The sequence below is a fragment of the Eleutherodactylus coqui genome, chromosome 1 (assembly GCF_035609145.1).
Source record: "Eleutherodactylus coqui strain aEleCoq1 chromosome 1, aEleCoq1.hap1, whole genome shotgun sequence".
NCBI lineage: Eukaryota > Metazoa > Chordata > Amphibia > Anura > Eleutherodactylidae > Eleutherodactylus > Eleutherodactylus coqui.
The window spans coordinates 177,868,902-177,894,232 of NC_089837.1; the positions used below are offsets into that span (position 1 = coordinate 177,868,902).

At 47.3% G+C, this 25,331-nt stretch overlaps 2 protein-coding genes across 4 annotated transcripts; both read left to right on the plus strand.

Moving 5' to 3' along the window:
- Window positions 1–405: 405 nt before the first annotated feature.
- On the plus strand, window positions 406–17,114 carry LOC136628356 (uncharacterized). 2 transcript variants are annotated; one of them, XM_066604190.1, is made up of 2 exons: window positions 406–702; window positions 16,567–17,114. In XM_066604190.1, exons 1-2 carry the CDS (start codon window positions 490–492, stop codon window positions 16,657–16,659), a joined length of 306 nt encoding a protein of 101 aa, XP_066460287.1. In that variant the 5' UTR covers window positions 406–489; the 3' UTR covers window positions 16,660–17,114. The 2 variants fall into 2 exon arrangements, with proteins under 2 accessions (XP_066460287.1, XP_066460278.1); XM_066604181.1 differs by having other exon boundaries at window positions 426–702; window positions 16,564–17,114.
- On the plus strand, window positions 16,983–24,823 carry PTP4A1 (protein tyrosine phosphatase 4A1). Of its 2 annotated transcripts, none has more exons than XM_066604162.1 (5): window positions 16,983–17,113; window positions 18,505–18,597; window positions 21,071–21,201; window positions 22,069–22,143; window positions 23,601–24,823. In XM_066604162.1, exons 1-5 carry the CDS (start codon window positions 17,009–17,011, stop codon window positions 23,716–23,718), a joined length of 522 nt encoding a protein of 173 aa, XP_066460259.1. In that variant the 5' UTR covers window positions 16,983–17,008; the 3' UTR covers window positions 23,719–24,823. The 2 variants fall into 2 exon arrangements, with proteins under 2 accessions (XP_066460259.1, XP_066460266.1); XM_066604169.1 differs by having other exon boundaries at window positions 23,605–24,823.
- The last annotated feature ends 508 nt before the right edge of the window (window positions 24,824–25,331 follow it).

The following is a 25,331-nucleotide window of genomic DNA, read 5'->3' on the forward strand; positions in this document are numbered from 1 at the left end:
CGCGCTACCTCTGTAGTAACAGCTGCCTAGAGACAGCCGTGTGGTAACGTGTCCCCCGCAAGGACCGCGTCACCACCAATCAGCTCTTTCATCCTGCCGTGGAAACATGAGAGATTCAATCTGATTGGTCCGTCCCGCCAGCAACAGCTCTTCTAAATCACCTCAGCGCGTCACACAGCAGCCGCTGGTGATGTATAGCAAGGCCCGCTCTATCACACGGAGACGTGTCACCGCCCCCCACAAGCCTGTCTACCGTTATCTCAGCGCCCCTCCCCCTGCCCATACACTACGTGGGATCTTTGATTGTTCAACCGGTTCGCACCGGCTTTCAGCGGACTGACGTCAATGCCTCACGTCTCCCGCCGTAACACCCCTTTCCTGCTAGTGAGCTGCGCGCTGATTGGCTGGTTAGACGTTCACGTCACCATCTCTATATAATGCAGGCTTTGTGACGCGGCGTAAGTGTGAGTCGTGCGTGAGCCGCGTCCCATGCTGGTTACTGGTCACGGAGGAGAAGTCAGCGAGAGAAGACCGGGGCCGCATCCAGCCCGTCACAGGAGCCGCCACCACCGCGCCCTAGCCTCGGGATACAGCCGTCTGCTGTATGCTCCATCCGCGCCCGCCCCACGGCTCCAGCACCGATTCTTCCTAGGGACCGGCTGTATGATTAAGATACAATCTTCAATGAGTAAGCATAGCCCTGTAAGTATCGGCGGGGGCTCCTCCGCTGCCGCCATTGTGCTCCGTCTCCATTACTGGGAGGCTAGCCTCCGCTGCGCTCAGCACGGCCGCCATGTCTGGAGCGCTGCTGCTGTCTCCTTCTTAGGTCTGTAGCCGTGTGGGACATGTCGGGGCTAGTCTGAGCGAGCGCGTCCGTCAGCAGCTGCTGGCCCGCAGCCGAGGATTACAGGCGGCTGTGAGGGGGCTCTGTACATCAGCTGGGAGCCGGCCGCACATAGCGCTTGTCTGTGAGGGACTCGGTGCACTGCTCTGGGGGCCCGTGTGGGGGCGCTGCAGGGAGCCGGCTGTGCTAAGACACTGGCTCGTCTACTGTTTGCAGACACAAGGAACTTTTTTTGTTTTATTCATTCTATATCTATATCTTTTTTTTTTTAAGCAACTAGAATAATCCCCCCCCCCCCCCCCATATTATCTTGCTGCCCTCCTGGTGTGTGTTACCTTGGTTAATCTGGAACTCCTGGCTTTCCTCAGATGGTCATGTGATTGCATTTCTGACCAGCTCAGGTTTAGGCTGCCACGCACAAGGCATGTGTGGATTTCTGCGGCAGAAGACTTACGAGTCAGTGCTGAAACGTTTTTTTTTTTAAATACTTGCTGGTGATCTTTGCATCTGTGTGGAAAAAAAATAAATAATTGGAAGCCCAAACTGCTTTCTCGCTGCTTGGTCTCCATATCTGCATACAAATCTGCAATGGAAGTGCGGATCACTTGCTTCCTTAGAGTGGATCCTATCTGCATGGAATCTGCTGTAAAATGAAGCATGTTGTGATTTCTTTCCCGCATGTGGAATCCACAAATCAAAACCGTGTCTGAGAAAGCTCCATGCTTTCCTATGAGCGACTAGTACAGCGGGTCTCTCTTGCGCGGGTGCAAATCAAATCCCCGCCCCTGTGCGTGAGGACTTAAGCCCGCTGCATACGACTGGATTTGCATTGTGGAATCCGGATCTGGCGGCCGCCTGCAGACGGCCGGGTTGGATCCGGCTGCAAGAATTCTCGCAGTGGGACCCGAGCGTCTGCAGAGAGCAGCTTGACACTCACCTGCTCCCGCGGCCCCGGCTCTCGCATGCGCAGAGCGGAGCCGGAGGCTGGTGAGTGACGTTTCTGTGCAGGGCTCTGCACAGAAATAGAGCATGCCACGGTTTGTTTTTAGCGCGGTTGTCTGCATAGGATTGCGTTTGTTAACGCAATCCTATGGCAGCTTCCAGGGGTGGAAATTCCATGGGACATCCCGTCATGGAATTTCTGCCTGTCTGCAGGCGGCCTTGGGGTTCTGCAGCAATTACCTTCCATAGCGTGCAATGGAAAAGCACTTTCAGCTGCGCAGGAGGACAAATCGCAGCCTGGTCTAGTTTTGAGCGAAAGGTGCGTGGACGGAATCTGTCTTACCTGCGGCCCTTCCAGATGCTGTCAAAAGCAGGGTTTTTTAAAAAATCTGTATTGCCCATGTCTGACGGTGAGCTGTACAGACCATACGCAGCACAGAAAATGACAAGTATGTTCGGTCACCGGCCGAGCAGAGGGTCGAATTCTGCATGTTGGAGGCCCCAGCGGAAACCGCCCCTGTGCCTGGCGTCTGTCTTTATACTGTGAATGTAACTGGCGGCTCGCCGTCGGACATGTGCATCTTAAAATGCCCCCTCCACTTGTAAAAATCGCAATTTGATTCCATGAGTGCAGGAAGAAGCAAGGCTTACCTGCAGATTGCACAGTGCAAATCCGTTTGTGTGCAGGTGGCCCTACCTGGTTTAATGATATTTGAAACTAGTCAATTTTCTCCTTCTGTATGATTTATACATGAACCCTACACACAAACTGTCTACAGGAACACCTGTCACACCTCATTATGTTTACATGGCTCCTGTGACAGTTATAATAGAGGAGGTCACAACTCATCCTCCTTACTGTATACTTTTGGTTTGATGCTTATTTAGGTGCATATAGAAGGTAAAGATAACTGAACTCCCATCCCCCCTCTCCCCAAGTGAATATTTCACTTGTTGGCTTGCATTTAGAACAATTATCATTGAATTTCGCTAGTTTGAACAATTTTGTCCAAAAGCACCCTTAAAGGGGTGGTCTCACGAAACCAAGTGGGGTTATACACTTCCGTATGGCCATATTAATGCACTTTGTAATATACATCGTGCATTAAATATGAGCCATACAGAAGTTATTCACTTACCTGCTCCGTTGCTAGCGTCCTCGTCTCCATGGTTCCGTCTAAATTCGCTGGCAGCTTGCTTTTTTAGACGCGCTTGCGCAGTCCGGTCTTCTCCTTTCAGCACGAGCCGCTTCAGTGAGCTCCCCGCTACAGCTCTTCTGCGCATGCGCAGACGAGCTGTCACTGCTCAGGAGCGCGCTGGAGCGGCCATTCTGTACCTTCCTCTGTTAGAGGAAGGTGCAGAAACTGGAGCTGCCGTCCGGAGAAGCCGCCCAGCTGTCCTGCCGTCCAGCCGTCCAGGTAAGTGATGGGCTGGGGGGGGGGGGGGGGGGGTCTGTCGTCTGTCGTCGCTGTGATGCGCCGGGGGGGGGCTGCCGCTGCGATGGGGGGGGCTGTCGCTAGGCCGGGGGGGGCTGTCGCTAGGCCGGGGGGGGGCTGTCGCTAGGCCGGGGGGGGGCTGTCGCTAGGCCGGGGGGGGGCTGTCGCTAGGCCGGGGGGGGGCTGTCGCTGGGCCGGGGGGGGGCTGTCGCTAGGCCGGGGGGGGGCTGTCGCTAGGCCGGGGGGGGGCTGTCGCTAGGCCGGGGGGGGGCTGTCGCTAGGCCGGGGGGGGGCTGTCGCTAGGCCGGGGGGGGGGGCTGTCGCTAGGCCGGGGGGGGGCTGTCGCTAGGCCGGGGGGGGGCTGTCGCTAGGCCGGGGGGGGGGCTGTCGCTGGGCCGGGGGGGGGGGCTGTCGCTGGGCCGGGGGGGGGCTGTCGCTGGGCCGGGGGGGGGCTGTCGCTGGGCCGGGGGGGGGCTGTCGCTGGGCCGGGGGGGGGGGCTGTCGCTGGGCCGGGGGGGGGGCTGTCGCTGGGGGGGGGGGGCTGTCGCTGGGCCGGGGGGGGGCTGTCGCTGGGCCGGGGGGGGGGCTGTCGCTGGGCCGGGGGGGGGGCTGTCGCTGGGCCGGGGGGGGGGCTGTCGCTGGGCCGGGGGGGGGCTGTCGCTGGGCCGGGGGGGGGGCTGTCGCTAGGCCGGGGGGGGGGCTGTCGCTAGGCCGGGGGGCTGTCGCTAGGCCGGGGGGGGGCTGTCGCTAGGCCGGGGGCCGGGGGGGGGCTGTCGCTAGGCCGGGGGCCGGGGGGGTAAGTGATGGGTCGGGGGTGATGTTTACTGACAGGTGAAGGCCCCGGAGCCCAGCGCTGGGCTCCGGGGCCTTCACCTGGGCTGAGGGTCTAGCGCTGGGGAGCCGGGGGCTAGCGCCGGTTACCTGCTGCCTGGCGGTGGGCGTCTGGTCGGCGGCTGCGGGGCGTCTGGTCGGCGGCTGCGGGGCGTCTGGTCGGCGGCTGCGGGGCGTCTGGTCGGCGGCTGCGGGGCGTCTGGTCGGCGGCTGCGGGGCGTCTGGTCGGCGGCTGCGGGGCGTCTGGTCGGCGGCTGCGGGGCATCCGGTTGCCATGGAGACACAGCTGGCAGCGTCTCGGGAGCGCGCACGTCGGGCTGCAGCGAGCGACGGGGAAAGAGCCGGCGGCCATCTTGGGGAAACTTTTATAAGTTGCTGAAACGCTGGAACGGTAAGTAGAAACCAGCTAGAAAAGTAATTTACAGGGGTAATTAGTAATGTATGTTTAATTAGGGGGATTGGGCAAAAAAAAATCACTGCTTCCTCGAGACATCTCCTTTAACTATTATATCCAATGTCACCACCTTTAGCTTGTGCAATTCTAACAAATTGTGGTACTTGGTGTAGTATAAATTTATCTTTATTTTGTGGGTGAATAAGAATCTGGCTTTTTTTAAATTTTATTTTAGTTCTACCTTTGCATACTAAACCCCTTAACGCCACAGGACATAAGTTTACGTCTTAGCAGGATGGTACTTAAAGGGGTGGTCTCGCGAAACCAAGTGGGGTTATACACTTCCGTATGGCCATATTAATGCACTTTGTAATGTACATTGTGCATTAAATATGAGCCATACAGAAGTTATTCCACTTACCTGCTCCGTTGCTAGCGTCCTCGTCTCCATGGTTCCGTCTAAATTCGCTGGCAGCTTGCTTTTTTAGACGCGCTTGCGCAGTCCGGTCTTCTCCTTTCAGCACGAGCCGCTTCAGTGTGCTCCCCGCTACAGCTCTTCTGCGCATGCGCAGACGAGCTGTCACTGCTCGGGAGCGCGCTGAAGCGGCCATTCTGCACCATCCTCTGTTAGAGGAAGGTGCAGAAACTGGAGCTGCCCAGCGGAGAAGACCAGCCCAGCCCAGCTGCCCCGAGAAGCCTCCCAGGTAAGTGATGGGTCGGGGGGGGCTGCCGCTGCGCCGGGCTGCGCCGGGGGGGCTGCCGCTGCGCCGGGGGAGCTAGCGCTAGGCCGGGGGGGCTGTCGCTGCGATGGGGGGGGCTGTCGCTGCGATGGGGGGGGCTGTCGCTAGGCCGGGGGGGCTGTCGCTGCGCCGGGGGAGCTAGCGCTAGGCCGGGGGGGGCTGTCGCTGCGATGGGGGGGGCTGTCGCTGCGATGGGGGGGGCTGTCGCTAGGCCGGGGGGGCTGTCGCTAGGCCGGGGGAGCTAGCGCTAGGCCGGGGGGGCTGTCGCTAGGCCGGGGGGGCTGTCGCTAGGCCGGGGGAGCTAGCGCTAGGCCGGGGGAGCTAGCGCTAGGCCGGGGGAGCTAGCGCTAGGCCGGGGGGGCTGTCGCTGCGATGGGGGGGGGGCTGTCGCTAGGCCGGGGGAGCTAGCGCTAGGCCGGGGGGGCTGTCGCTAGGCCGGGGGAGCTAGCGCTAGGCCGGGGGAGCTAGCGCTAGGCCGGGGGAGCTAGCGCTAGGCCGGGGGGGGGGCTGTCGCTGCGATGGGGGGGGGCTGTCGCTAGGCCGGGGGGGCTGTCGCTGCGCCGGGGGAGCTAGCGCTGGGGAGCCGGGGGCTAGCGCCGGTTACCTGCTGTCTGGTCGGCGGCTGCGGGGCGTCTGGTCGGCGGCTGCGATGCGTCCGGTTGCCATGGAGACACAGCTGGCGGCGTCTCGGGAGCGCGCACGTCGGGCTGCAGCGAGCGACGGGGAAAGAGCCGGCGGCCATCTTGAGGAAACTTTTATAACTTGCTGGAACGGTAAGTACGAACCAGCTAGAAATGTCATTTACAGGGGGGCTTAGTAATGTATGTTTAATGGGGGGGACTGGGCAAAAAAAAAAATTAACTGCTTCCTCGAGACATCTCCTTTAACACATCAGAAAGTAAACTTGTGTCCTGTGAATGGTGCAGGCGTAGAAGTGAATCTTTGCCATCCTGCAGCAGGAGCCGGATGTGAATGATAGATGGGCTCCTGTTGCCACAGTGGGGATCAATGAAAGCAGCAATCCCCATGGTTTTAATCTTCTACATGCTGTGATCTATGTAGATTGCGGCATGTAAAGGGTTCGGAGGGAACGTCGTCGGCTGTCACAGTGGGCCAGTGGGTTGCAATGGCAACCATACACTGTTGTCTGGGTCTGCCATAGCCTGTGATCACTATTGTAAGCGATAAGGCACCACAATATGGAAGTACCACAATGCATGATCATGGCTGTTATGGTTTAAGTCCCTTACAGGGATCTAAAAAATGGTGTGTTTATAAAAATAAAATATTACCAGTTTTGCATGTTTTCCAGTTTGTATAGATTATACCAACTATGTGGGTTTTTTTTATCAGTAACAACCTTAACACGATTGAACACCCTTATTTAGGGCACCTACACACGAGCGAAAATTCTGCGGTGGGATTTTCGCTGCTGCAAGCCTGCATAGGATTGCGTTAACAAACGCAATCCTATGCAGACGGGTGCGGTTTGGTCGTGCGGCAAACAAACCGCAGCATGTCCTATTTCTGTGCGGGGCTTGCAGAGCCCCGCACAGAAAGGTCACTCACCCGCCGCCGACTCCAGTCTGCGCATGCACCGGCAGTCGGCACAACAGCCGCAGGCGCCGATAAGTACACGCTGCTCTCTGCAGGCGGCCGGGTCCCGCAGCGACAATCCTCGCCACCGGATCCGACCTGCCCGTCTGCAGGCGGCCTTATCCTGCACATCCTATCCTGGTTTTTCAAGCAAAGAAACAAGTCTGGCAGCAGCTTGCTTCCCTCTCCTCATCTGACCATATTTTAGGGGTCATGAGGGGTTGTCCAAACAAGCTTTCTAAAATGTACAACCAGGCATGTACTGGGGCTTGAGTTGCTTGTTTCTAAGTAAGCATAATTTCCAGTGTAAATCGGCAAATGTGACCTAGCATTGAACGGGGACATGATCTGTAAGTCCTATTGGGGCTTAAACTACACTGCAGATACTACCTATATAACCATGTTAGAAACTGTAAGCATCCAGTAAATGACTAACACTAGTACAGATGGAGGGCCCTGCTTATAAGGGCTTACAATGTACGGGGGAAGAGTTGGTGCTCATCTTGTGCTGGCAGGCACGGTTACTATAGGTTTGAGTCTGATGGGGTTGAAGTAGCGCGTTCCACAGGATAGTTGACATGTGGTAACATAGTATGTAAGGCTGAATGAAGACAATGTCCATCTAGTCCAGCCTGTCTAACCTGTGGTAGACATTCTGGAGACTATTATGTGAGGACCACACTAATGCAGAGTAGAGTAAGGCCCCCTGTCCACATCTGAGCTGTGGGCGAGGAGGGGGGAGCCTATCTAATAGATGGGCTCACCGTGGAGAATCGCTGTGATTCTCCGCTCATGGACATCGGCGCTGTGCTTTCCATAGCAACGCTATTGAAAGCTTCAGAGTGATCCACTGGCGATTAATCGCCTGTGGACAGGCAGCCTAACTGGAGGTATTGGGAGATTAGGTTAGATTTATGGAGGTGATGTGGCTAGCTTTGTATGTCATTGATAACTTGAACAGGGTTCTCTGGTAAAGGTCCATTTAGACAATCATCGCTCAAAATTTATTACTGTCAAAAGTGAGCGATGGTTTTGCTTTTAAAGACAGGCGTTTTAACCTACCGAAAATGCACGTAGCAGTCAGGCATTTCAGACGTTATCATTGTGTAGTGTTTGCATTAAGAAATTGAGCTACAGTTTGTTAGGAAGGCATGTGCATTTAGTGAAGGGGAAAAGCGCTCTTATTTGTACAAGGAAAGACTAGAAGCAATGAGATGAAACTGAAAGGGAGGAGACAGAATAAATATTAAAAAAAAGCTTTGACAGTGAGGGTGATGAATGGAACAGGTTGCCACAGGAGGTGGCAAGTTCTCCTTTCATGAAAGCCTTCAAACAGGCTGGTCAGACATCTGTCTGGGATGATTTAGTGATCCTTCATTGAGAAGGAGGTTGGAACCGATGACCCTCGTGGTCCCTTTCAACTCTGATTATAGAGGACTAGAGGGTCCTAGTTTGGGGCATTGGGGGATGCCAACATAGGGTAAGAATGGGGTGTGGGAGGCACTAAGCTTGGTCAGTGAGGTATGTGAATATCAGGAAAGGGCCAAGTTTGTTATTTCAAGGGAGAGGAGTTTGTAGTGAGTGGCAACTGCCAAAGGCAGAGGATGGGTCTGAGGTGGGCATGGGGTATTGTGTTGAGGCTGTTGCAGTAATCAAATTGTTAGCTACTTTGGTTAAGGCTTTCAGTAGAGTGGTGGGGTCGGAAACTGGATTGCAGTTGGTTGAACAATTTGTAGGAGACAGTTCAAGGTGTACATGGTGTTAAATGAGTTTTGATGCAAAAATGAGCAGCAATATGGGGCGGTAGCTGGACAGAGGAAGGATCAAGAGATGGATCCATGTTTGACTGAATACTGGAATCTTCCTTTTGTCCATCAGAAGATTAACAGGGGGGTTTAGTGCTGGGATGAACATGGGAGTAAGGTTGGCAATGTGGTGGGATGGGAATTGGATCAAGCGTACAGGTAGTGTGATTTAGAGAGTAGGGTGGTGAGGTTGTCGTCAGTAGTGGTGGGGATGCTGTTAGACATCGGCTTCCTGTCACATGCTTTATTTGTTACACTCCTGCAATGGAGCGCTGTCACTCAGGGTCTGCAAGGTGTGAAAATGCAACCTTTTTATCCTTAGACTAGTTTAATCCTTCCAGCAGCATGAGATAAAATTGGCCAATCAGAAAACAATTCTGTGTGCTTGTATCATGCCAAATGCATTTAGTTTCAGCACTACAACCAGTTTTCCAACCTGTTATTTTCAGCAGACATGAGTCAGTCGTCCCTATCGCAAATAGTTTGTGTAAAATTTTACAAATGCTTGTCACACTGGCTTTTTCAGCTGACTTGTTTAAGCAGCTTAAATATGAACCTTCATTAGGTTTTTAGGACCTCCAGAAGGGGCTGTAAGCATACAATCGCTGCCACATGTTCTGTGGATGGTCATCGCAACTAACCTACCTATAAAAGTTAAAATCAGAGGCGAGGGGAAAAACATAGACATAAGGCTGCCTGCACACGAGCGTTCTGGATTCCGCTAGCGGATTTTCACACGCGTATGGTACCTAAAGGTGCGGATGCGTGAAAAATCACGCGCGGATATATGCGGATGTGTTGCGGGGAAAAAACGCGCAGAAAAACCAGCAGCCGCCCCTTATTGTAAACCCAACCTCTAGAGAACTGCCCATTCCTTGGAAAACAGCTTAAAAACCAACACCCATACTCCGTTTTGTCCCTCTTGCTTGTGCGAGCACCATTAAATTCTGGCAACATGCTTTCACCCGGTGAGCAGATGTCTTTGTGGGCATGGTTGATCCATGTAACTTTTTTCAGGCGCTTCTCCAGCGTGACTTTATTTCAGTCACTGCAAAAAAATTCACAAGGGGAATTCATTACTACAGATTTTGCATTCTTACATCCTGCATTGGCAAGAAGTACTACCTATCTCCCTCTACACATTGCGGGTGTCTGCTGAACAAGGCTATTAACCCAATAAATGCCGCTTCAGTGGCACCAGTGGAAAATACAACTGTTCCCGCAAAAAACAAACAGGGAGGCCTTAGTAACTTGGGCGCATCCTGGCGGCTGATGCACCCGTCTTCCTGCACAAGACGGCCGCAATGCAGGATGGACGTCTTTCCACAGAGCTGGAGGAAAGAACACAAGTCCGGCAATGGAGCCGGTCATGTGCTCTTTTCTGCCAGCGTTGCGGAGAGTCGCCCGTCCTGCAGTGTGACCGTTTTGGTATCGCTGCATCCGTAAAAGTCTGATCTATCAAAGTAATGTATGATTTACCCTGCACGGTGAATGTGGTAAAAAAAAATAAACTACGCCCTAAATGCACTTTTTCGGTCACCCTATTTCCAAGAAAAAATGTAATAAAAGGCAATCAAAGTCAACTGTATGCGAAAATGGTACCAACAGAAACGTCAGGGCATATCGCACAAAATGAGCCCTCACACAACTATGTCGCAAAAGAAATAAAAGTTATTGCATGCAGAAAATGGGCACAGAAAATAATTTTAAAAAATTATATGTCTTAAAAAAAAAAATACAAGTACTACAGCAAAAAAACTATATAAGTTTGGTATCGTAGTAATCGTACTGACCCATAGAATAAAAATATCAGGTCGCTTTTGTTGCACTTTGCGCGCTGCAGAAACAGGACGCACCGAAAGATGTCTTTTTTTTTTTTTTTCTCTCCGATTACAATTTTTTAAAGGTTTTTTTTTCAGTAAATTATATGGTACAATAAATAGTGCCATTGCAAAATACAACTCGTCCCGCCAAAAAACAAGCCCTCATACAGCGACGTCGATGGATAAATAAAGGAACTACGATTTTTTTAGGGGGAAAAAAAGCAAAAAAGCTCCGTCACTAAGGGGTTAAAAGTGGGGATGGAAAAAAGCACAATAAAAACAAAAGTAAAACTGCTTGGCCACTAAGGGGTTAAAATGAAAAAAAAGGACATTTGACGCAATAGCAAATAATACTCACGCAAGTTCTTCTCTTCCGCTTCTATTGCGTTCGTCCAGGCATCCCCATAAACTTGAGCGGAGAGTTGAAGCCAGGATTGTTCCTTTCGATTCTTGTTTAAGTACTCTGGGGCGTTACTGTCCCATATGCTAGGGAAGTCCTGCATCATTGCCACAAGTTTGCCTATGTCGATCATTATTCGTTACGCCTGGTGGCTGCAGGCTGGTGGCTTGTGGCAGGCTGGTGGCTTGTGGCCGCTGTCTGGTGGATGAGGTGACTGGAAGGACAGTGCTGCTGCTGAAATTTGCCTGTGAAGCTCTGTGCTGTGTTGGGATGCCTCCTACCATGCCTACTTCCTGTAGTCATAGCAACCAGTGACTCCATCTGCAGCTGCACTGCGGATGTACTGCGTGAAAAAACGCACCCATTCACTTGTATTGGAGGCTTCACGCGCAGAATCCGACCCAAATTAGAACAGGTCGCAGATTTTTTCACGCACGTGAAAAAACGCTATACAAATCCGTCCGTCTGGGGACAACTGCGCATCCTCATAGGAGTATATTGGCTGCGGTCTGGGGCAGATAATGTGCCTAAAATAACGCGCTGGAAACTCCGTTCGTGTGCAGGCACCCTAACTCACAGAAAAGGGAGCTAAAAATGCACCATAGACCCTGGTAGTATGCAGAGAGCCAGATTGCAATATGAGCAAGCTAATTATTCATGTGCCAACTAATGTATAGTCACCCAGCTCAACCCAGCCCGGAATGGGGAGAAGTGACTGCTAACAAACATAGTCTGCACATAAGATCTGATACTAAGGATGCCAGCCATAGATAAGTGTGCCACACCATACTAGCATGACATCCTAGGCTCTCCCAGCATCTATAGTAAACTTTATGGGGGGGAAAACACTGATAAATGCAGGTGTTTGCGTTTTGGCCAAAAAACACAAGCTGATTGGCCATGGCAAGGCCGTGGCCAATCAGCTTCTGTGTTTTGGCCAAAATGCTTTGGCATTAGGGGTTGTAATCCTGTATGGTGTGTACGCTTCTGTCTGACATCCTTGGTATCAGTTCATATGTGCAGACTGTTTGTTAGCAGTCACTCCTCCCCAATCTAAGCTGGGTGGTTGTATATCAGTCGGCACATGAATATTTAGCTCGCTTGGGGTCTAGTTACATAAACGAATGTTGGCCATCGTTTGCCCGCCATTCGTCCTGTGTAAATGGGCCTCTATATTGCAATCTGGGTCTCTGCATGCTACCAGGGTCTGTGGTGACTGAACCTGTCCTGCAGTTTATCAAATGGTACACTTTTGGCTCCCTTTTCTGTGAGTTATACCTATAAAAGTTTGTTTAGTGAGACAAATCTGAGGTCAAGTTATTTCCTTTAGAACAGGTCATGTTGGATGTCAACAAGACTAATTATCTCCCAGCAGATCAAGACAGAGGGCCCCAAAAACTTTAGATTGCTGACTATATGTATGGGCAGATTAAAGGGTTTGCCTTGACTCATGGCTGCACCAGATAAGAGGATCTGCCCCCAAAGATAAGAAACCTGTAGATAAAAAGGTAGAGCCTCTCCCCATGCCTTAGTGGTTTCCTGTTCTGGGAGGGAGACCTGCAGCCCCTGGCTGACCAGAAGGTTTTTTTCTTTAAATTGGTCTAAGTGACTAAAGGCCTCTTTGGACACAATTATTGTTCAAAAGATGTCTTGAGTGATAATCGTTGTCATTTACATCGCAAGATTGCTCAAACGTTGAGTAATCACCTTGCGCTCTGGAGGATGCAGAAGACAAGCGGGGGGGCTTGTTCTCTGCATCCAGCTGTTTCCAGCAGTCATACAGCCAAGCGCTCCGATCGGAGGATGCAGTGAACAAGCGAGGTGTCCCTGCTTGTCTTCTGAATCCAGCTGTTCTCTGCATGGAGCGCCTGGCTGTTTTCCAGCTGATCAGGGTATGGAGAACAAAGCTGGGGGGGGGGGGCTCTTCTCTGCATCCAGCTCTGAGCAGAGGATTCAGAAGCCAAGCGGGGCACCCAACTGTTATACTGTTTATACCCCTCGTCTTTCAGCATGCTGAAAGACAGCAATGAGCGACGGCTTAACAAAAACTGCATGATGTCACTGCAGTTACACACGATTATCGCTCAAAAGATGGCTTTTGAGCGATGATCGTGTCTAAATGGGTCTTTAGGAAGGCCTTGGTCCTTTTGAATGAACAGATTCTCATTTGAATGAGGTCACCACCAGCTCGTTTGCTCTTGCGCAGATGGTTTAGACAGGCAAAAGTATTGTTGGCTCATTCAAACGAGAATTGTTCAGTCTTTCACATTCGCTGTACAAGCAAATAAAGGAGTGAATGACTGCTGCCTAATCCAAATAAGCGAACAAGCCAACGCTGATTTTATGCTTGGGTAGAATGAACAATTCTTTTTAGTCTAGTCGTTCGCTCGTGTTTGGACCAGAAGATATTGTTCACCTTCACTCGTTAGAACTATAATCATTCTAACAGCACCTCTAGGTGAATCTAAAGACAATGGTGCTTATTTACAATTCAAAATTACTGTCTTCTGGTGTGAGTACACCAGGAGTCTGTCTTGTGTGCTTGTGCCACATGTGTTTCTAGACACCTTTCAGACAGTTTTCCTGACATGTCCAAAAGGGGTGTGGTTTAACTTGCACCAAAGTGCCACAAGTTCAGTCATAATTTAAGTGCAATGTTTTTTGGTGTAAAACTAACTAAAAAAAATAGATGGTCTAAGCATAGCCTTGATGATCTTAACCCCTTAGTGACCAATTTTTAAAAATCTGACATGTCACTTTAACATAGAATAACTCTGTAAACGTTTTGCAAATCCAAGTGATTCTGATGGTTTTTTGCTACATATTGCACTTCTATTTAGGTGGTAAAAATAGACCAATAGAACTTGTGTATTTTATTTAAAAGTGCCAAAATTGGAAAAGAGTTGAATTTTTTTTCACATTTTTAATTGCAATATGTCAAATGTGCAAACATACTGTGCAAATATTTGGTGCAGTATATATTTCCATCTGTTTACTTTATTCTGGAAACACATTGGAAAAACTAGTTTTTTTTTCTTTAAAAACCATTTAGGAGACGTACAAAAGTTGAATTTAACATTTACATTTTGAACACTGTTTTCCTACACCAAACTAAGATTGCAAAGGCTCATGGGTGTCAGAATGATAGATACCCCCACAAACTATTAAAACAAGCAGCACACAGGGAACCATAGAATTAGTCTTTACATCATAGGATGCTCCTTTGTCTCCATCAGTAAAATACAACATTTCGACCAATACCAATGACTGGGGACTACAAGCCACAGCCCTCAGTGTGTGCGCTCCAGGAGCTGTCTGCAGAGCCCAGTGTGACTAATCATACACTCAGCTGTGCAAATAACTGCATTGTTCTCATTGGGGCTGCAGGCAGAATACAATGTAATCTCCCATCGCCTACAAAACAGCATGTGGTTTATTGGGTGATACTTTGTCTCCCTGCAGCTGAACAATTGATTTAAGTTCACCTTAAAATCATTGTTCAGACAAAGTACATGGAACGATTATCGTTCACTTTCAGTTTGAACAAATTTTGAGCGGTAATCATTGCATGTAAATGGGCCTTAACATTGCTACTACTTGTACAGCAAGATCTTTAATGACTGGAAATCAGCTAGATTTTCAGGTAAGTAAACTGGAGAGCAGCTGCTTTCTACAGATCGATCAGCAAGTGACCTGTTTAAGTAGATTTATTGGCTGATACAGTGAGACTAACAGCTAGAAGGCACTTTGGTTACAAGAAACTGGTCAGGGGACTTGCAATCTAAACAATCTTTGTTTAGATTGCATGTGATTCCCTGTAGTTTTGTATGGTTTTGGCGGATCTTCTAGATAAAGTCTTGGACACATTAGAATTTCCTAGTCCATCTTTCAAAAGGCCATTTTGATCTTGGGTCTAAGCATGACACATGTCAGAGGGGAGGAGAGGAGGTGGAGAGGTTCAGGAGATAGGAGAGTATTTCTTCAATAGAATCCCTGCAGGGTATGGGAGAAAGCCTAGACGACCATACCAGATTCTAAATGCAGTAATCCATCACTAGTCCAAGATAAGTCATGCAATGTTTTTGGAAAGTTGCTCAGCCTTTTGTGAATTGGAACTATATATAACTTCATCTGAATACACCCAAACGGGAGTATTATTGGGAAAAGGTGGAAAAAATGAGGGTTTGAGACCTTTGCTTCTGTCTAAAAATGGTACTTCATGTAACATTTGGATTGTCATGCTTTTGTAGTGGCATCCAGGCCTGCCACTGATGGGCTAATGTTTGCAGGTACAATGCAGTACTTATGTTGCAGTTTCCTAACGGGACCAAAAATATATACCGTAAATACCGGTGTATAAGACTACCTTTTAACCCCGGAGAATCTTCTCCCAGTCAGGGGTCGTCTTGTACGCTGAGTACAAGCTGTAAGGGAAAAAAAATACTCCCCTCCCGCAGCGTTCTGTGGCGCTGCTGCAGGCTGTTGCTCCTTCCTCGCCGACAGAGCATTGCTTTCTGGATGTGCGGATTGAAGTCCCCGCCTCCAGAAATCTAATGCTCTGATTGGCTGACGCTGCCTGAGTTAGCCAATCAAAGCCATTCAATGACATCACCTATTTACTTTTGGGGAAGACCAATTTTAATTATGATACTCCCCATAGACTATCTCCCAATTTGCACAGGGAGTTTACTGTAAATACACTAAAGCATTGGTATCATATAATAACCCTTCGGTGTCAGTGGTCAATTGGTCTAACAGCACAGATTTTAAAGCTACATTTACACAGGGTAACTGCCACCCAGATTATTGCCAAAAACTGAATTCAGGAGATGGCTGAATTCACACATACAAGCGGCCGTAGTGCACTGGCTAATTTTTCACTTGTCAGTCTCGGTGTTTAATTCTCCTAAAAACCAAGTGACTGTCCGTCCATGTGACCAGGAGTCACTCAGTCTTTGAGCAACTGAAGAGATCCCAGCCTGCTCTGCCTCCATTCACAGGTCTATCATCCTATGTAAAGCCAAGGAGCACTTCAGAGCAGTGTAAAGGGGCCGTATGTTTATACTGTCTGACAGAATTAGTTAATTGCTGCATTGTTTGCCATTTAAGTTGCTTAGTGTAGCTCCCTTTTCCCAAGGGGCAACTGACTGTTGCTTGAGATTTCACCAGCAGACCTACTGCTGCAATATCCTATATCCTGGATAATTGTAGGGAACCTGTCACTAGCCATGAGAACATAGACACCATTGTGATGCTCAGAGCAGGAGTCGAGGGTGGATATAGATCTATATATCAATTTGCCTGCCTCCCAATGTCCACACACTCAGACTCAGGCGCAAACTTTTAGGCATAGTCTCTTCTTATCCACTGTCCACACCATTTTCCGAGCCACGTTTCAGTAATCCGCATGCAGTATACAGTAAAACCTTAGACTAGCATTGCCATCTACTAAGGCTGATTTCGAGTAAGGGCTCCTGTCCACAGACAATCTTGCATCGCATTACTTGTGGTGGTGATGTGGCCTGCTAGTAACGCAGTGCGTGCTTTCCATTGTGTTGCTATGGAAATCGCAGCTCCCTGTCCACGAGTGGAGAATCATAGCGGGACTCAAATCACTGAATTTACAGACATGGCCTGTATCTCCTAAATCGATGCCGCTATGTGTGCTTATCATTCAATAAAGAAAGCATTGACTACTGTGCTAGTTATCCTATACTCCAGGAGCAATGACTATTTTTCTTTCTCTTTACAGCAGTTCTGTGGTGTTCTTGGTCACACATTTATGGAGTTTCTGAAGGGCAGTGGAGACTACTGCCAGGCACAGCATGCGCTCTATGCAGACAAGTGAACTGTAAAAGAAATTCATTACTACTCCACGAAGAAACCCCCTTAAGAAGTCAACCTGGACAAGAAGTGTTGGATTGAATTTGGCAGTGCACTTTAAGTAAGGGGCTGAAACCTGGATGGGGTAAACATCAGTGCACTACTTGTCTCTTGTCTCAGTATTATTGGATTGAAGATTTGCTACTTCTCGCAAGGAGGCTCGTTGCACATTCATTGCTTCCATCCAAACAAGCGCTGAGAAATTTATGTGGAGTAGAGAAGCTAACTTCAGTTGATAAACCGAATTTCCTTTTTGATTAACTTTAAGTTACGACTTTTTTTCAAAATCTTATTGTTTTTCCAAATTGAGAAAAATGGCCCGAATGAACCGCCCTGCTCCAGTGGAGATAACCTACAAAAACATGAGATTTCTCATCACCCACAACCCCACCAATGCAACCTTAAATAAATTCATAGAGGTAAGTCTCATAAACTTAGCTTCTGGTTTGATGTAAACTTGTGGCTCTGATAAGCCTCTGATGTGGAGTTTCCTTTACTAGGAGACGGGTTGACTTTTTTTTTGCCCTTCTGGGGACCATACTTACACTGGGCTCGACTTTGGTAGATTTCCTAAGAATTGGTGTTCCTAGGGCAACCTATCTCTAAAATTAACATGGCCACACCTTTGGTAAATTATGACAAACCCAGCCTGTGACTTAAATAAAAAAAAAACTCACAGCAACGGATGGCATTAAACAAACTTTCTGCCTTTTTCAAAAGTGTTCCTTAATGCAGTGGTCCCCAGCCTTTTTTCCTCCAGGGACCGGCTTCAAGCAAGACCATTTTTTCCATGGGTGGGGTGGGGCTTTGGTCATATGGGGGCAGGGTTATGCAGCACTATACACCAAACAGTGCTGTAGACTGGGGGGTTGCTGCTGGGACCACTGTACAGTGCTGTAGACCAAGTCCCTGCCAGGAGCCACGACACTGTGGCCAGATCGCTGAACTGCCCCACCGCACCCTACATAATGTGCTGTGTCAGGAGCCACGTCACTTAGGTCTCCCAGACACTCCTCGCATAATGTTGTTTGCCAGGAGCCGCGTCTGAGGCCAGCCTACAGTGTGCTCTGGGCTGCCGCACAGCACACTGTCAATGTTTAGTGCTGGTAGGTACTGTAATATGTCACCACCGGAAAGCTTAGGCTGCCTGACAGCCAGGTGACACCCCCAGTTCCTGATTGGCTGCTGGGGTTCCTTAAAGTTTTACTGCAGGGGGAGTCTGTGAGCTACACTGCTGCATGCATAACTGCTGGCCTGCTACACTCCCTGGCACCCTCAGATGTGTGCTCACCAGATCCCCCAAAGCGCTCTCCCTGTGCCCATGTTCCCCCTGCTACACTCCCCAGCACCCTCAGATATGTGCTCACCGGATCCGAAGCACTGTCCGTGTGACTGCCAAACTGCCATCTGCAGTGATATGCCCTTGTGTAGGCCCAAAGGGCTGCCATGTTTTTCTGCCTATTAAGTGGTGACTGACGCCTTGCAGTAAATTGTGTAGGTGATCAATCTATCGCTCACGTTCCTATGGGAACTAAAAGTAAAAATGCTATGTACATCAACTTATGATTTTACATTGTTTAAAACTTGGCTGCTTACTTCCATTTTAAGTGAATGAGGGCTGTTCCTGTAATGGCAAGCTTGCTCTGGCAGTGTACCCCTGCCAACTGGCTTTTGCTCTATCCTATGGATAGGTCATCAATTTGAGCTGGAAAACTGCTTTAATGTTATGCTGTACAGGTAAGAGATTGCTCTATTTTTGCCTTTGCTAGTCAACTGCAGTGTTCTAGACCATTTTTTTTTTTCTTTACAGGAACTTAAAAAATATGGAGTTACAACAGTAGTAAGAGTGTGTGAAGCTACCTATGACACTGCCCTAGTGGAAAAAGAAGGAATTCAGGTTTTGGTAAGCATACATGTGGTAATCGTTGCCTGACACTACAGGGGAAGTGATCATATGTGGGAGGTACTAGAAATCTAATCTAAAACCATATAACTGATTTCCTCAAATGCAGCTAATTGCCAGAATAAGTGCTATAGAGCAATTAGATCTATTTGGCACTTTGCTTCTGTTATAAAACTCTGAATACATTTTAAGCAAATTATGATTTATTTAAATGACTTTGCTAGTTTGTCAGATTTCCAGTTGCAGAAATATCTAGGCTAAAAAAGTGTAAATGATATATAGAGCTGCCAATCTGTAAATTGGTGGTCCAAAATAGGGCTTCACAGCCAACATCAAACACAGATTAGATTTCCTTTAACCCCTTAACACCCCAGGGTGTAACTGTACATACTGGCAGGAAGGTACCTGGCACAACATGACGTACAACTATGCCCTGAGGATAGCGTGGGATCTCTTCTGATCTTGTGCATCTGGCAGCAGGAGCTGGCTCACCAATGGCCAGCCTCACTGCAATAGCAGGGGTGCAACAGGACAGTGACCCCATGCTGTTAACCCATTACACATTACAATCTATTTAGATCACAGCATGTAAAGGGTTCAGAGGCAGCATGGTCCCTTTGACATTGACTTTTGAAATAATCATAGAGAGCCCAACAGGTTGCTATGGCAACAGGACACCAGATACAGGCATCCTGCATTGCCAGTGCTTATGATCGCTAATACAAGCGCTAAGGCATTGCAGGACAGAAGTCCTGCAATGTTTTATATTAGCTACAATGATGCAAGTCCCCCATAGACACAAATGGTGTGTGTGTGTGGGGGGGGGGGGGGGGGGAGACAACTCTTTTTTTTTTGTGCTTTTTTTTTTTATACTAATAGGGAAAAAATTGTTTTAAAAATTACCACATTTGGTATTGTCATAGCCATAACGTCTCGCACAACAAATTGAACACTTTTTAACCTGCACAACAAAAAACATTAAACAGAGGCAAAATGCTTGTTTCATTTTGCCTCCCATAAAAAGCAATAAGTGATCAAAAGCCGTATGTACCCATAAAAACTACAGCTCATTATGCAAAAAAACAAGCCCTCACAAAGCTCCATCCATAGAAAAATAAAGTTATAGAACTTTGAATGCAGCAGTTTAAAAAAAACTTATTGCAAAGGATTTGTTTTTAGAGTGGAAAACCTAAAAAAATAGGTTTGGTATCGTTGTAATCATACTGTCCCGCAGGAAAATTTAGTATTTGTGCTGCATGATTAACACAAACAAAACAAAACAAACCATGGCAGAATTGATGTGTTTTCTCCTGCCTGAAATTATAAAAAAAAAAAAAATTACGTCTCAGGCTGCCTGCAGACAGGCGGGATTTCCCGTGGCATTTCCGCCCCTGGAAGCTGCCATAGGATTGTATTTGTTAACGCAATCCTAGGCAGACTGCCACGCGAAAACTCACGCGGCATACTCTATTTCTGTGCGGGGCTCGTCACTCACCGGCCGCTGGCTCCGCTCTGCGCATCACCGGCAGCCGGCACATGGAAGAGCCGGGGCCGCGGGAACAGGTGAGTGTCATGCTGCTCTCTGCAGACGCTCAGGTCGGGTCCCACTGCGAGAATTCTCACAGCCGGTTCCAACCTGGCCGTCTGCAGGCGGCCTTACACATGCACCAATACAGCTATGTTAACAGAAAAATAAAGTTATGGCTTTCGAAAAGTGGAAACAAAAATTCCCCAAAAATCGTTGTTTTCAACGTCAAAATAGGACACTTCCTAAAGGGGTTGCTAATGTAGACCAATGTATGTTCATGTACAGCTCTTTAAAAATGTAACAGATTTTTAGACTTCAATTCTGTTTCCAGCTTAAGTATCTAAAATGCAGGAATTACACACCTTAAAGTGCACCACTAAATCCTTCCTGAAAGCAGATTCCAGTTCTTTCCACAGGCTGACACTCACTTTGCCTACATTATCACTGCACAATGCAGACAGCCCTTTGCCTCCATGCAGACATGGGCTGCCTGCAGATGGCCAGGTCGGATCCCACTGCGAGAATTCTCACAGCGGAATCCGACCTGTGCTCCTGCAGTGACCACTGGCTCACCTGCTGCCGGTATCTCCCCTCTGTGGCGGCTGCCACCCAGCCGGCACATGCGCGGAGCCAGCACGTCACTAGTGATGTTTCTGTGCGGGCCTCTGCGAGACCCGCACAGAAGTAGGACATGCCACGATTTGTTTTTCGCGTGGATAATGCATAGGATTGCATTATCTAATAGCAGGCACGGGCAAAAAATCCCGACACGGAATTTCCGCTTGTCTGCAGAAGGCCATACTGGGGTTCACAAGCGGCAAACTCTCTGCTAATTACCTGTCTGAGGCCATGTCCTCACTGGCTAGAGGAGAACCCCTTTGAGTGTGAAGGCTTAACAAACCATAGTGTTTCTTAACCCATGTGTCTTTGCTTTTATGCTTACAGGACTGGCCTTTTGATGATGGCGCACCACCTTCTAGTCAAATCGTAGATGACTGGTTAAACCTTCTGAAAGCTAAATTCCGTGAAGAACCTGGCTGCTGTATTGCAGTCCACTGTGTTGCTGGTCTGGGAAGGTATGTTACTGCCAAGTGCCGTAATAGACAATTGTTAAAAGCTGTTAAAATCCAGCTGTGAGTTAAAGAACAAACAGGCGTTCCTATAAATGAGACTATCCTGATATTGCAGCTGCTTAGTGAATACTTTCTACTGAACAAATGACTATATTAGCTGTCAGTATTTAGATTAAACCTGTTCATGGAGACAGGAGGTGGTGGTGTAGTGAGAATCTCCAGTACTGCACATGGGAAAACCACAGCCAAATGTCATGGGATTGTTGGTGTACATATTTCTGTCACAAGTAGCTGCATCTGCATTGTCAGTTGCCCAAAGAAAATTATATATATTTCATTCATATATATATATATATATATATATATATATATATATATATATATATATATATATATATATATATATAAATTTCATAGCAACCTTTGACTCACAGTGCTACACAGCAATCTTTTGTGTGGCCATACCCATATTGTGCTTTGGTAACTTTAACAGGCTTGTCAGTTACTGCCTATTATGCCCCTTTAGTGCTGAAATTAGTACTTGCCTGTACCCTGCTTCCACAGTCCAGTGCCTACAGCCCTGCCGTAGCCCCAGTGTTCAGAACAGGGATGCTGTAGCTTCTAAACACCTGTCACTTTGGTGCTCAGGATGTGAGTGCTGATGCCAGGAGATTGATGCTGCAGCCTCTGACTGCAGTGGTCACCTGACTTGACATCAGCAACTAACTGGGACCATGGCAGGGCTGCAGCACTGGGTTGTAGCACAGTGGGCACTAAAGGGGGTGATGTTGGTAAACTTTTTTTAATTGTGCAGAGCTAAGTTTAGTCTGTAACTTATTAGTTTGAAATATATCTTTCCTTCCCTTCCAGAGCTCCAGTACTTGTTGCCCTTGCTTTAATTGAATGTGGGATGAAATATGAAGATGCCGTTCAATTTATAAGGCAGTAAGTATGCAACACAAGCCACACACCCCCATGTAAAGGAAATAAAAATGTAGTCCATACTCCAGGTAGCATGTGTTGGTGCCGATTTATTCATTTCTTTTGGTAAAGATTCAGTCTAACTCGTATTAATCTCTGCACATTCTGGATTTGGGGGTTTAGCCAGTGGTTCTACTCAAATAAATCCCTATGGAAGTGTCAATCCTTCGGTATGTACTCCTAATTAGTACCACTTTCTCAGCCCCTAAAGCTAAAATGAGTAGAGTTGAATTAATAAATTACTAGTTCTACTGAATCTGTCACTAAGGCTGGGTTCACACGGGACAAATCTTGCAGAGTGACCCTTCGGAAATACCATGAGATTTTGCCGCAGATTTTGAAGTGTCTTCGCCACCAGCTTTCAGCTGCGGCCATCTCTCATAGAGGAGAGCGGAAACGGGGAAAGAATTGACATGCCGCAGTGCGGCTTGTCCGTGACGGATCAGCCGCAGAATGTGGATGAGATTTTTGCAAATCTTGTCTACTTGGCTGACTATCCTGGGATAAAAAGTTGCCAATGGAATGTCCATGCAGAAAGTCACAAGACTAGTCATAGTAGACTAGTAAAATTATAGTACCAGTGCACATCACATACAGCTCTGCTATGTTGCTTTAGCGTATGAGCTGCACGTGATTTACTTCAGCTGGTGACTGAGGTGACATTGTGGCTTGTCACTCATGTAAACTGCATTAGCTTCACAGCGATGTTGAATTCTCTGGTTACATGTTTGCATGACAAGGATTGTTTTTTAACACTGGACCATGGTTGACTATTAGATGAAGGCTGGACTGGTGTTTGGTGGCATTAGCACTTGAGATGAATATCACGTTCAGGAGATGTAAAGATAGTGGTGAAGGACTACACTTCATTATTGGTCAATGTACAAATGCATAGCTGGCAGTGCATATTTGTGAGGTGTCATTTATCAGTCGCCACACAAGTGTGAAGCAGTCTCACAATCGGCTACAGACTGAGTACTGCTGAAGCCATAGCAACTGAGGCTGCAGGGGTTTGTGGGGGATCTAGTGCACCACAATCCCTCATTCAGTACATAAGGATAAAGGACCTGTGGTGACATCACCATCATGTGATCAGGCGCTGTAGCTAAGAGCCAGTAACTGACATCACAGGTGCTGTCGGGCTCTGCATGTAACTTGCACATAGAATTATGGACCAGTGGTCATTGGAATTTTGATTTCAAAAATGAGGCCATGCATCAGTCTGTTACTTAATCACTGGCCCATTTAACTTTTTTATAACTCTTCATAAGAGTTGGGGATATGCAAAATATACAATTTACAGGCAGTTTGTTGGCGTAACAGTAATGCCTAGTGAGTAGCACATTCTATAATGCCACATGCACAATGCTTGTGTTTCTTAGAACACCACAATAAAGTACTCCATTTGGTTATTTTAACAGGAAGCGCCGTGGAGCTTTTAATAGCAAACAGCTACTTTACCTGGAGAAGTATCGTCCTAAGATGCGGCTACGTTTTAAAGATCCCAATGGCCATCGTAACAACTGTTGCATTCAGTAGAAGCTGCAGAAGAAAATGGAAAAATGTAGACCTGAGCAGGATCCAATGCTAACATCTGGTTAATGTGTTATAGGTCAAGTGATGCTTTGGAAAATGTGTAGGTCGCAGCCCTTCCCATTAGAAAATTGCTGATGTCACATAGATAAATGTAATTGAGCTTGAATTATTTGCTTATTCGTTTGTTTTCAGATTCCCTCCTTACTACTAAACTCGTTTAATCATGCAGTAAACAGTTTGTTTTCCAAGATTTGTATCAATGAAATGAATGACTATACAATGCCAAAACAGGTGTTTTTTTTTCTTAGTGCAATTCCAGTCAGCTGTAATGTTACTTCATTATATTAAGATATTGCCTGAATATTTGCTGGCTGCTCACTGTATGTTTACATCTTCTCCCACACTTGCTGTAAAATCGGGGCTTGCACAGTTCAGTATTGTGCAAGTTTTTATTTTCCTTTTTAATAACATTGCCAATTATGCATTGAATAGGCATTATGCCATATCATAAACTTTTCTGTTCTGTAAAAGCACACCAACCATATTGTAGAAGTCTCCAGACAAAGCCTTACAGTTTGAATTGATGTTTGCACCTTTATGGTGCACTTTACATTGAGGACCTTTGGTGTATTTTTTTCTTTTCTAGTAAAATGTTGCCTTTTGTCTTGTGCAGGAAGTGTAGAATATGCCATTTTCTTCCGTAACTCTTTTTAAACAAAATGTAGATGCTTTAACATAGCTGGGTTCTTAAAGTTTCTGAAAGGTCCTTTCTTTAACTGTATATTTGAACAATTTTCCAACAATTGCTTTGTGACTTATTTTATTTCCCTTCCTGAGAGTCTGCCTTTGCAAAGGCAGAGCTCAATGTCTGTAATATTTTGTATGCCTTTTGAGCTGTGTAACTTAATATTTGAATACTTGATTATTTTGTTTTATTATGTAATTGATTAAAAAATGGTGATCTGTATCAATGTTAGCTCAACCATATATTTATAATGTCTTGGGAATGTGTGATGTTAGTACTGTGGGAGAATAAGTTACCAGTGTTTCACCAGCTTGTAAATGTAGTATGAAAGCATAACATCTAAATAAAGAAGGATACAAAGTCTGATGCTCTATTGGGCTTGTCCTGTGCATGGACTGGTATGTGACAAACTTCTTTGAGTAATAGCTGAAAAAATATAGCTGTTAATTTTGTAGTAATGCAGCATTCAAGTTAAAATTTTTTGCTTTTGCTGGCATAAAGCAGTTCATACATGTCCCCCAATATGTAAGCAAAAGATGGAATACTCAGGTGCTGCCATAAAGACTTCAAGGAAGAAAAACTTGCAGAAACTTTTTTCAATTTGCACGGAGGGTATTATGCCTTGATCTATGGATGGGATATTACTTGGGTTTAATTTAAATACAATTTTGCTATCAAGCTCCTGAATTGACAAGGTCTGAAACCCACTAACACTATAGCCTGATGTGATTGCTTAAAAATGTTACAATATACATATACACTTTTTAAAATCCCTATTGTCAAGGCTCAAATGATGCAGAACATAAACCTGAGACCACCCAGTTAGAGTTCAGGAAGCTACAACGTTCTGAATAATGGGTTTAATCTGTCA